Source organism: Pongo pygmaeus, chromosome 4, assembly GCF_028885625.2.
Source record: "Pongo pygmaeus isolate AG05252 chromosome 4, NHGRI_mPonPyg2-v2.0_pri, whole genome shotgun sequence".
NCBI classification, from domain to species: Eukaryota; Metazoa; Chordata; class Mammalia; order Primates; family Hominidae; genus Pongo; species Pongo pygmaeus.
This window is the reverse complement of record NC_072377.2, coordinates 403408-414566: the sequence shown is the minus strand read 5'-3', so window position 1 is coordinate 414566 and position 11159 is coordinate 403408. Positions and strand designations below refer to the sequence as shown.

General features: G+C 55.8%; 1 protein-coding gene across 7 annotated transcripts in view; it reads right to left on the bottom strand.

Moving 5' to 3' along the window:
• Positions 1-1854: 1854 nt before the first annotated feature.
• Positions 1855-11159, bottom strand: part of AHRR (aryl hydrocarbon receptor repressor) — a 113416-nt gene continuing 104111 nt past the window's right edge. For all 7 annotated transcript variants that reach the window (XM_063664614.1, XM_054489197.2, XM_063664615.1 and 4 more), the window contains 3 exons: positions 7490-7551; positions 7067-7208; positions 1855-6161 (listed from right to left, as the gene is read on the bottom strand). In XM_063664614.1, the coding sequence (XP_063520684.1) occupies positions 5180-6161; positions 7067-7208; positions 7490-7551 (1186 nt within the window). In that variant the 3' untranslated portion in view covers positions 1855-5179. The remainder of the gene's footprint in view (positions 6162-7066; positions 7209-7489; positions 7552-11159) is intronic.

Genomic DNA, 11159 nt, shown 5'->3' with positions numbered 1-11159 from the left:
CAGAACTCCTGCAAATTAATCTAAAAGGGCACACAAGTGCAGCAAGAAACGGGTAAAGGACAAGAGCCACTGGCTCCGGGGAATAAGCTGCTTCCCTCGGCCTTCAGGGAGACCTTGTCCCCACACCCTCCCCACAGGGCCCTGCTGAAGCCTCTGAGCCATGACGGGCATCTCTACCCAGGCCCTGCTCTGTTGTCACCCAGACCTCACTGCGGCCATGCGGCCTCCCCCACTTGCTATTCAGCTCCAGCTGTCCATATGTCCCACATAAAACTGCCCCCAAAAACCTGGGCCACCCCCAACCCCAGCTCTGTGCACCTGCAAAGCACTGGTCCCCTCCATGCCCCGCAGAGTTTACAGGGTTCTCATGGTCACGTTCAGCTGCCTGCACCCCTTCCCCCTGCACACGCGCACACACCGCACATCACACACGTTCAGATGCCAGCTCTGGGACAGCACTGATGTCTGCATCGTTTTCTCCTGAATGCATCCCCAGCACTGGCGCAGGGCCTGATACTCAACAAGGACTAAAAAAATGCCAAATTAATAAACAAAATGCACATAAAACAGCTGCCGTTTCATCCCTTCAGAAGCCCAAGACTGAAAAAGTCTGTCGCCACAGGTGCCAGTGTGGGGTGAGGATGGGAGCCCAGGAGGTGTGGCTAGTAGAAGGGAGGCCAAGTGGGTGCAGCCCCTCTGGAGGACGCTGGGCAGTGCCTGGTGAGATGAAATTGTGTGCGTCCAGCTGGGCGTGGTGGCTCACATCTGTAATTCCAGCATTTTGGGAGGGAGGCAGAGGTAGGCTGATCACGTGAGGCCAGGAGTTTTAGACCAGCCAGGCCAACAAGGTGAAACCCAGTCTCTACTAAAAATACAAAAATTAGCTCGGCGTGGTGGTGGATGCCTGTAGTCCCAGCTACTCTGGAGGCTGAGGTGGGAGAATCACTTAAACCTGAGAAGTGGAGGCTGCAGTGAGCCGAGACTGCACCACTGCACTGCAGCCTAGGCAGCAGAGTGAGACTCTGTCTCAAAGAAAAAAGAAAAGAATTGTATGCGTTCCAACTCCACACAGGTGCACTCAGCAGAAGCCAGACTGGGATGAGGAGTGAAAATGCGGGAACTCCATCTGCCTGAGGCCACAGAGGAGAGGGCATGGGGGCAGGTCGGCCAAGGTGTGGGGCCACAGATGGGAGGGCTGGCCTGGTCCCCAGGGAGGACACGGGAGTTTAAACCAGCGACCAGGACGGGTTTGCTGATGGGCTGCAGGGTACGAAGGAGGCCTGGCAGGGGCTGCGCGGGCTCTAAAGATACCTGAAAGGAAACAAAAGCGCAGCTCCCTGGGCCTCGGACTGCCATTTGTGCTTAAGGAGACCCCAACACTTTTTTTGATGGCATTGAGGGGTCCGGCCACAATCTGCCTGGGCCCTTCCCCCTTCCCATGGGCTTGTCATGCAGGCCCTGTGCCGGGCAGGGTGGACCCCGCATGGCCCCGGACCCACAGTGCCCTCAGCTCTACCCTCCTCGCTTCTTACAGGACGGGTCAGGTCTGGGACATCCTGAGAGCACCCAGGAGGGGCCCTGACCCTCAGTGACAGGGGAGGAGGCCTAGACCCTCTCTAGATGCAGTGCCACTGGTCAGGAGCAGGGAGATGGAAGGCATTTTCTCCTCCTTCACGAGGCTTGCAGCTCTAGAATTTTTATTTTTATTGCTGCCTTGTATTTAGTGGTGAAAGGCTGTCTTAGAATGTAGATTAACCAGCACACTCTTTAAAGGAAATAAAGTGACTTTGGAAAATCACGCAGACGTTCGCAGACATTTAAATTTTTGTTAAACATATACTAGCATGTCATGTATTTTACATCAATATTGCAAATTTAATACAAACCACAGTACAAAAAAATTTGAAAGCTTCCTAAAGGCACTGAGAAAGCAGTAGAGAAAGTTGCATTTATAATGCATAAGTTTTAAAAATTCAACAAGTTGGTCTAGGTATTGAAAACTTTTTTCTTCCAGTAGAAACTGCAAAAATATAAGTTGTATTGATCTCCTCCCTTCCATCCCATTCCCACCTTATATTTGACTTTAATACTTTTTCAGCTATATAGGGAAAAGCTACATAAACAGAAAAATATGAACCTGTAATTAGTGCTAACAATGACATTTTAGAGAGAAGTGATACATCCATTCACCTTCTATGTTCCATAGTCTTCCCCACTGGTTTCCAAGAGGGTTGTGGCTATAAAATAACAAAAGTGCTGACTTGGGGAGTTTTTGTTGCCATTGAGGAAGGGATGTCGGACACCTCGCTGACCCCAGGCTCTCAGGGCCGCAGCCTCCTGTGGGGTCCCCACACCACAAAACCGGCAGAGCCGACACCCATCTGCTGAGTGCAGTGTCAACACAGCACGGCCTGCCTGGCAGCAACCCACCACTCAATCTGGCACCTGTCACCAGGAGGGCCTTGAACGGGGGCGCATCTAAAGGTCTGGGAGGCTGCAGGGCAGGACGTGGTCAAGAAGCCTCCTGGGCAGGGGCTGCTGTCTGTGCTTAAGGAGACCCCAGTGCTCCTTTGATGGCACTGAAGGGCCTGGCTACAATCGCAAACACGCAGCCACGTCTCTGATTCAATCTTTGGGGTCTGGTGTTTTTCCCAGTGACAGCCATTGGCTCCAGGACACTCGAGACCTGTGATACAAAAGACTCTCAGTCACTGAGCTCCCTGCCCTCCTCGGCCCTGAGACTGGAAGAGCAGCTGCCACGTTTGGGACCCAGGCGGCGCCCAGGCTGAAGAGAGCTGCTGAGGGCTGAGCTCCAGGACACAGGACGTGGCTGGCCCTCAGGACAGGGAACTCCAAGAGTGGAACATGCATGTTGATCGAGACTTTTTCAGGGATACAGCAGATCTGATTTTTAATTATTTTTTGTAGAGACATGTTCTTCCTGTGTTGCCCAGGCTGGTCTTGAACTCCTGGGTTAAGCGATCCTCGTATCTTGGCCTCCCAAAGTGCTGGGATTATAGGCACGAGCCACTGCGCCCAGCCTGCAGGCCTAATTATTAAGGGTCTTTCTATGATCAGCAAAGGAGCTGGACACTCGGTTAGAATAGGAAGGAAGTGGGAAGCTTCTGAAATACCATCCTGGTCTTAAATCCGTAAATGCCCAGAGGCCAGAAGTGTGCCATGCTCAGCATGAGAAATGAATAAAGAGGGGCTCTGTGCCAGCGTAGGGCCAAAGTGGGAAGTAGGGGCCAGTCCTCAGGTGCCTGGTCTTCACAGGTGCCTGCTCTCCACAGGTGACTGACCCTCAGGTGGCTGGTCACCCCATGGCTGGCCCCTGGGTAGCTCTGTCCCCATCATGAGTTTAGGCATCAGATAAGGGACAGATGGCACTGGAAGGCCATGAGCATGTCTCACACCCACGACAGCACAGCACGGAGGTCACCTTTTGAAAGGCGCCCCTGGCTAAGCAGAGGGTGAGAGCCTCCTCGGCAGGCTTGGGGGTCATAGGAGGCCACCATGGATCTGTGACTCTGGGCTCAGATGGTTGGCTGTTCTCTTCCAGTTCTGACAGGAGATCCTTATCCCTATCCCTGCCATGTGGGGGCAAACTGTCCAAGAACCAGGCCACTGAGAGGTGCAGGCACCTGGCGTTGGGCAGAAGACCCAGTCCTGCCAACCAAACCGGGGTTTTGACAAAGTGAAGGTGCATTTAACAAATGGGTCCAGCATTAAACCAGGGTCTAAGTAAGCACTGACACCTCAAAGCCACCGACAACAGAGAGGGCGTCCACACGGCAGGCAGAAAGAATGCACGGTGCGGCGGGGTGGCGGGTCCCTCACCCATGGGCTCCCACAGCTCCTGCCACTCCCAGTGGAGCTGACGCCAGGGCGCCGATGCCCTGTCCCTGAGGATGGGGCCTTCTCGCCCCTGCACAGGTGGGCCCAGCTGCAGCCACACCCCAGGGCCTCACTGCCTGGCTTCCTTTTGCTTGGGGTGACTTCTACACCCTGATCTGATGCCCGCAGCAGCCGGGTGCAGTTCCAGGCCACACCGTGGAAGAAGCCTGCACTGCACCATCAGCTGTAAGTTATCTCGGGTTGGTGGACTGGTGACCTTCACTTTCTGACTTATGCTTTTGTATCCAAATTTCCTACTCTCAGAATATATCGCCTTTACAACTGTTTTAATGCTAGTAATACTTGTCCGTCTCGTCCCTAATTATTCTCCTAGGATGGCAATGGGAACCCTCATTTGAGTGAACCGTACAGCCAGCCAGAGAGAAACCCCCACAGGCAGCGCAGTTTCCTGTGTCTTTACGTTGTGTGTTTCTCTGTACTTCCAAACCCGGAGTCTGTGAACTCTGTACTACGTGATGTACCAAGAGGCAGATTGTGAACTCTGTACTACGTGATGTACCAAGAGGCAGATTAGTAAGAACCGTCCGCAGAGACCCACTGAGAACTCGGGAGATGTCCAGAAGGAACAGGGGTTATGCTGTCAATTTCCAGTCCAGGTCTGGCCTCAGACTCTGTCATGGCGCCACGGAGCACCTGCCGCACAGTGTGGGGTAGTGTGGGACCCACGCTGCCAGCCTCTGCTGCCTGGAACTTTCTAGATTCCTCTATGAGTGGGCTCACAGACCCCTTTCTCCACGAGTTGTATTTCTAATTTGCCGTGTGCTGGCCTCTACAGCGCACTGTGGTGATGGGCTGACCCTGCCTGCACAGCACAGGCCGGGAGCTGCAGGTGGCCTGGGAGGGCTGAGCTAGGTACGTCACCCGACCGCTTCATCCCCGACTGCCGACTTGGGAGCATCACCCGACTGCTTCATCCCCGACTGTGGACCTGGCGGCCGTGGGACGGGCACTTGCTGCCTCCGGGGCATGACGCTGTCCAGCCATGATCACTTTCCCAAAGATTTTAATTCTCAAAGAGAAATGCTGTCATGCTTGAACAGATTTAAGGCCAGTTTTCATTTAAGAACTGTTGGGATATTTTACAGAATTCAGGATAGGCTACTGTGTATGCTGCACACACAGACTAGCAGACTGCGCATGCACAGCTCTGCAAAGCGTGTGTCTTAGGACGGGCTCCGGTCTGACCAGGTGCAGGGCAGCCCAGCCACCAACGCATCTGAGTGTAGACGGACAGATCTGAGCTTGGACGGTGGTCACTGCGCTATGGCAGGAATGTGCACTCCGAAGCTTGGGGCGGGACCAGCGTGGCCAAGGCACTTTTGGGAAACATCCCAGGCACCACTCCCTGGCTGTGAGTAGCCCAGTGGGGCGAATCCAAGGGCTCCCGCTTGACCACAGGGGCAGCCTCAGCAGCTCTGCAGGCGCAGGACTGTTCACCTCGGCCCCGTGCACAGAGCTGGTGGGGAGGCTCCGGCTGGGGAAGGCCGTGCGTGGGCTCCAGGCAAGCACAGTGTGCAGGGTGGAAAGGGGTCAGCTCCCTGCTGCGCCCAGCAGTGGCCCTCCCCTGGGGCTGAGCCCCCCGCACGCCGTGCCCCAGGTGCGAGATGTACACCTGTTGCTGAGAGTCTGGCTCTGTTTTCAGGTGCATCCTGGTAGGGAAGGTGGCTGGATGGCTCCTGTCAGTGGCCCCCAGCCACACCTGGCTGGGCACATAGCCGTCTGCAGCATCCTCAGACCCAGAGTCCTTCTCCATCTTGATGGGCACATCTAGCAGCAGCGTCGGACCGCACAGGTCCCCCGGAGGCATCGGTACACCTTGCAGCTTCACGTCCTCCATGGGATAGCCCCTCGTGGCAAAACGCTGAGCTCCAGGCTGAGGGAGCCGGTGCTGCAGGCTCCCCTGGGGAAAGTGGCAGAGGGGAGGGTGCACCTGGTCCTCACCGACATCCCGCATGGGTCTGCTGGTCCGGCTGGAGTAGGCACTGGGGGACGGGCTCAGCGGGTGAGAGATGGGTGAGTTCCTGAAAGTGCCCTGGACACACGGGTAGGGCAGGCAGGAGCCGCGGGGCATGGGGCGCAGGGAGGGTGGGTCATTCTTGCTGGGCTGCAGCCTTGGCCTGGCACCATCCTCACTGTGCTTTCCTGCTGTCCAGGGCAGGGGCTTTGTGGGTCCTGGAGTCTCCCTCCGCCCTGTCACTCCAGAGGCCCTGCTCAGCATCCTGTGCTGCTCCTCCTCCCTGTCCCTGCAGAGAAAAGACAGGGCCCATTTGACAGCAGCTGAAGACACCAGGTCTGGCTGCCTTGGGTGGGGATCTCTAAGGGAGGCTACTAAATTAGGACGATGCTAAATCTTCCAAGGCTGCTACACCGACCCCACGCTGTACTGTCCCTTCTAACCCACCCAGCAGCCCAGGAAGCTGTGCCAGCACCCCACCCCCACGGTGTGCCTGGGGCGAGTGAGGAAGGCCCAGGGTGGGGTGAGGATGCAGGCTTCAGGGAGGTGTCTCTGTGAGGCCTATGCCAGCTGTCCAGTGTCAGCCACACCAGTCACTAGCGCTAGGGGTGGGGAAGGGCAGTGCAAATGGTCCCAGGGTACTGCAAAGCAGAAAACACCATGTGCAGCAGTTTCTGTGGCCAAGCTCTGTTGCTGACCAATAGGACACCACGTGCCTTGGGACTGGCACTGCCTGACTGTGAGATGGTGACCTAGAGAGTGGGGAGGGGCCTGTGGTGCACAGCTGGGCTGGCTACGAAAGGGGAGGAGGCCCACCTGGGTGGCAGGCAGGCCCTGAGGAGGGAGAGGGGGGAGACAGGGCTCTGAGCAAATGCAAGATCAGGATAGAGCCAGGTGACTCAGGGTCCGAGTGACAGGTGAGGGCGGGTCCCAGAGCCCATGGGGCATCCTTGATCCCGACATCCCTGGGCCACTGCTTCCCGGGGTCAGTCCCCAGTGATATGCGTGACTTCCAGCCCTGGAAGCTGCATGGACGGCTCCACAGAGAGCAAGGTTAGCTGTGGCTCGTGTGGTGGCCAAGGCTGCTGTCGTCTTTTTTATTTTTCTTCTTAATCACTCCCCCACCCGCTCTTTGGCCTCCATGGTGACTTAGGGAGCTGCCAGGGCTGGGGGAGGCTGCCTGGCACCACTTACCCTGAGCCCCCCTTGGGGTCGAGGACAAGGTCGGGGCCACCCCGGAGGCACAGGCATGGGGCCCTGGCAGGAACCTGTGCCCATCGGCCAGCGTCAGTCTGTTCCCTGAGCACCAAAACGCCGCTCTCTCTGCTGCTCCTTCCTGTTGGGGTTTAGAGGGGGAGGAAGCTGTCACAGTGCGAGCTGAGGAGCTCCTGGAAGACGGTTGCTTGTTCTCAGCAAGGCAGGACCCATCGGCTCCTCAGAAATGCACAGAACAGAGCCCAGGAACAGCACTTGTCCACAGCAGGACAGACACTAAGTCTCTGCAAAATGGCTTTTCCATGGAATACGCCAACATCTCCACTGGGCAGGGAAGCTCTCCAAGGGCAGAAACACATTTTACCCACGTGGAAAAGATCAGATAAGAAATGTTCTAAGTACCTGCTGAGTAATTGGGTTTTCCATGCAGTTCCGATTCGCACAGACTGGTGGTGGCTTTTACTCTGTGAAGAACACAGATGAACATGTGACATGTGACAGATGAACAAGATGACATGTGGATTAAACACGTGTCGATGGTGGAAATTAATAATGACAGGTATTGCTGTCACACCTGAGCACTGAAGACAGAAACAATTCACTCTTGTTTAATTCTTTACAGCGTGTAAAGTTATTTTCTCAGTTACAGATTTACTGAAAATACTAAGTCATGTCACTTTTCAGGCCAATGAAGAGCTAATGAATTTGCTTCAGAAAGTAGAAGGATAAAATCATAGGATGATTTTTAGAGCTTATATTCTTTTTCCTGGACGGCCAGAAAGAAAATACAGTCCATTCTCATGACTCCAGGCAATTATGTTCCAGGAAGTGAACACTGAGGTGAGTTGGAGACCAACTCACATGGGACATGTGTGTGTACCCACACACGCATCACACTGATCCAAATCTTAAATCCCAACAACTCACCCTGGTAGATTCTATTTTCTTTTGCTTTTCAAAAGAAACAGTAAGTAGCACTGTCCCACCAGCAGGTCCCAGAGTTGAGTTCAAACCCATCTGACTGGCCCCACAGCCACAGATCCTCCTCTCTGTCCTCTGGGCACCTCCAGGAGGGCCAGGGCCAGAGGCTGACCGGGGGCCCATGACTAACACAAGACTCACAATGCTCCATGTATGTCCATGAATGGTTGCAAAGCACAGGGTGTGTTGACATGGGGGTCCCAGTGAATTATGGCGACCAGAGGAATTCACAGTATGGGCTTCAGGAACAGGCAGATCAAGATCATGTCACAAAACCCCTGTGGGAAAAGCTGTGGAAGACTGGGGGCTGTTGGGGGTTGCTAGAGGCCGCTGCTGGGGGCCACGGGGGCTGCTGTTGGGGGCTGCTGGAGGCTGCTGCCACTGCCTCAGGGCTCTGATTCTGCGGAATGCACCTTGCATCTTGCACCACTGTAGTGCCCGGGACCAGTCGTGTGGCTCAGGACTGGTGGACCACAAGGTGTATCCTGAAAGCTGGCCCACAGCTCAGAGCAGGGTGGGGAGAATTCCAAAAGCCTTCGGCACGTGGGAGTCAGTATTGTTGGTCTGGCAGGTTTTCTTCCCCCTTATGAGTTTGAATAACATGTTTGTTGAGCTGAAGTTGTGTGCCAGCTTTATGTGCCTTGTGCTCCACCCCGCCCTCACAGCCCCACAGGGGGTCTCGTCCAGGCCACAGGAGGAGCGCTGTGACCTTCGGCCCCACACCTGAGCTCGTGATCCCACACCTAAGCTCCACTCCAGGGCCAGGACAGGGCTGTGCGCACACAGGGCCAGGCCTGCCCTGCCTGGCTCTGACACCAGGGGGCTGCGTCCCCGCTGCTTCTAGGGCTGGGAACTCCCAGGGAAGACCAGGCTCGCCATGTGCAGTGGAAACTCCACGGTGACGGTAAGCAGAGGACAGCGTTCCAGGGTTTGCATGGTCCCTGTAGGTGCCGGAAGACCTGGGCCCGAGCCCTGCAGGGACCCCCGGTCCTTTTCTGTGCTTTCTGTGCACCTGTGTAGCATTTACTTCTTTTCCCTTTAGAATTCTGCGTTCCTCCCTTGCGCTTTACATTTCCATCCTTTAAAATAAGGTACATAAATTTAATTTAAAACCTTCCAGAGATGTGTGGGCCTCAGCAGGCTAGCCCGTATCCTGGCCGTCCCTGGAGCTGCCCTCTGTCTACCCTCAGACAGCAGCAGTGAGGTGGGGCTGGCAGGGCCCAGGCAGAAGCCGCTCATGAGCAGAAATGAGTAACGAACGTGGAAACCAACACAGCATGAAAACCTTCAAATAACTGCTGCTGCTGTCAGACTGTAGAGCTGTCTAAATGGTTATTTAAAGAGGTCAAAGGTGAGGATGGAACTCACGCCCACAACACAGAGCACTGTGAGTGCCGGCAAGGTGGCCTTGGGGCCTGCAGATGGAAGCCCTTCATAGTCAACCCTGGACACTGAGCAGGGGGTCCCAGAGCCTCCAAGGTCCTCCTTAGCAGGCCCCCAGGGGTGAAAGGGCCCTCAGCTGTATCCTCTGCATCTGGAAGCCAGCAGGTGTGTGACGGGGTCCTCCCAGAGGGGGCTCAGTGGCGGGTCCTGGTGCTCCCACGAAGGGCACGGGTGTGAATACAGAAGATGTGCTGGCCCGTCAAAGGCGCCAAAGAATGGGAGGGACAGCAGCGCACCAGGTGCTGCTGAGTCCCAGATCTCAAACTAGTTCGGGAGCCTGAACTCTGACAAGGTCAGTCAAGACTGCACCTAAAAAATGAAATTTAATACTAACGGAAGTTAAGGAATGCAGGTAGAATCCAAAGTCAGACTACAAGGCAACACACGTGACTGCAACTTAAGATCGCCCCAACGCGCCTGCCACAGCAGGTACATCAGTAAAGGCAGTGCCCAGAACAGGGCGGGGACGTCTCCTCCAGTCAGCATGGCTCCACCTGCTGTGAACATTCCCGGATGCTGTCCATGCACAGAGGAGAAGCATTGGAATCAGGATATATCTGGAAACCATAACCCAGGGGCAAGGCAAACAGAGCAGAGAGCGCTCAGCCAACACAGGGCCATGGCGACTCCAGGCAGTGAGATTCGAGTCACACCAGGAAGAATCTGCTCTCAAGGTTCTGTCTGAACCCAGCAATGTTTTCTGTGTGGGGTTTGTGCAGCCTCAGCCAATCACTCCTGGGGACTGTGGCAGAGATTCCCACTGGGCTGGGGAGCTGAATTCGATGCCTGCTAAGATTTCTTTCCCACTCAGTATTTGCTACCCACAGAGTGGGGAGGCCATGAACAAAGCGGGCTGCCCAATAGCAGCTGCAGGATTGCAGGACAAGGCTGAGCTGCACTTGGTTACCAGGGCCTGGGCCTGCAGCACCGAGGGGCTGAGGACAAGTCAGGGGGTCTCGGAGTCACAGAGCAGGAGCACCTCACCGACAGCCAAGGACCGGGGGCTGAGGGCCAGGGGGCAGGGGCAGGGCCAGCCCAGACCACCCCTCTGCCCTGCACTCAGCCCCACCCCATCAGGCTGTCCCAGGAGGAAGTGGCAGGAGCGGCGACTCGCCCAGGTGGCCAGGGAAGGGGTCCTGCACAATTCTCTGAGAGGAAGTTGGATCTCTGGCATCCTGGCGGCCCCGGCCCTTCCTCACTGGTGTGTTCCCAGCAGGTGGAACACAGTTTCTATAGGCACAGCATTTGCATCTCTCCCAGCACGCAAGACAGACTTAACACAATCGAGGAAACTACAGGCACGAATTCCCAAGGGCAGGGGTCCCCAGCCCCCAGCCACAGATCGGTACCCGTCCATGGCCTCTAGGAGCCAAGCTGCATGGCAGGATGTAGGCCACGGGCAAGTGAGTGACGCTTCATCTGTATTTACAGCCACTCCCCACTGCTCGCATGACCGCCGGAGCTCCGCTGCCTGTCAGCTCAGCTGGGGCATGATTCTCACAGGAGTGTGAACCCTGTTGTGAACTGTGCACGTGAGGAAGGGCCCTAGGTTCAAGCTCCTTATGAGAATCTAATGCCTGATGATCTGTCACTGTCTCCTATCACCCCCACCCCCACCATGGGGCCGCCCAGTTACAGGAAAACAAGC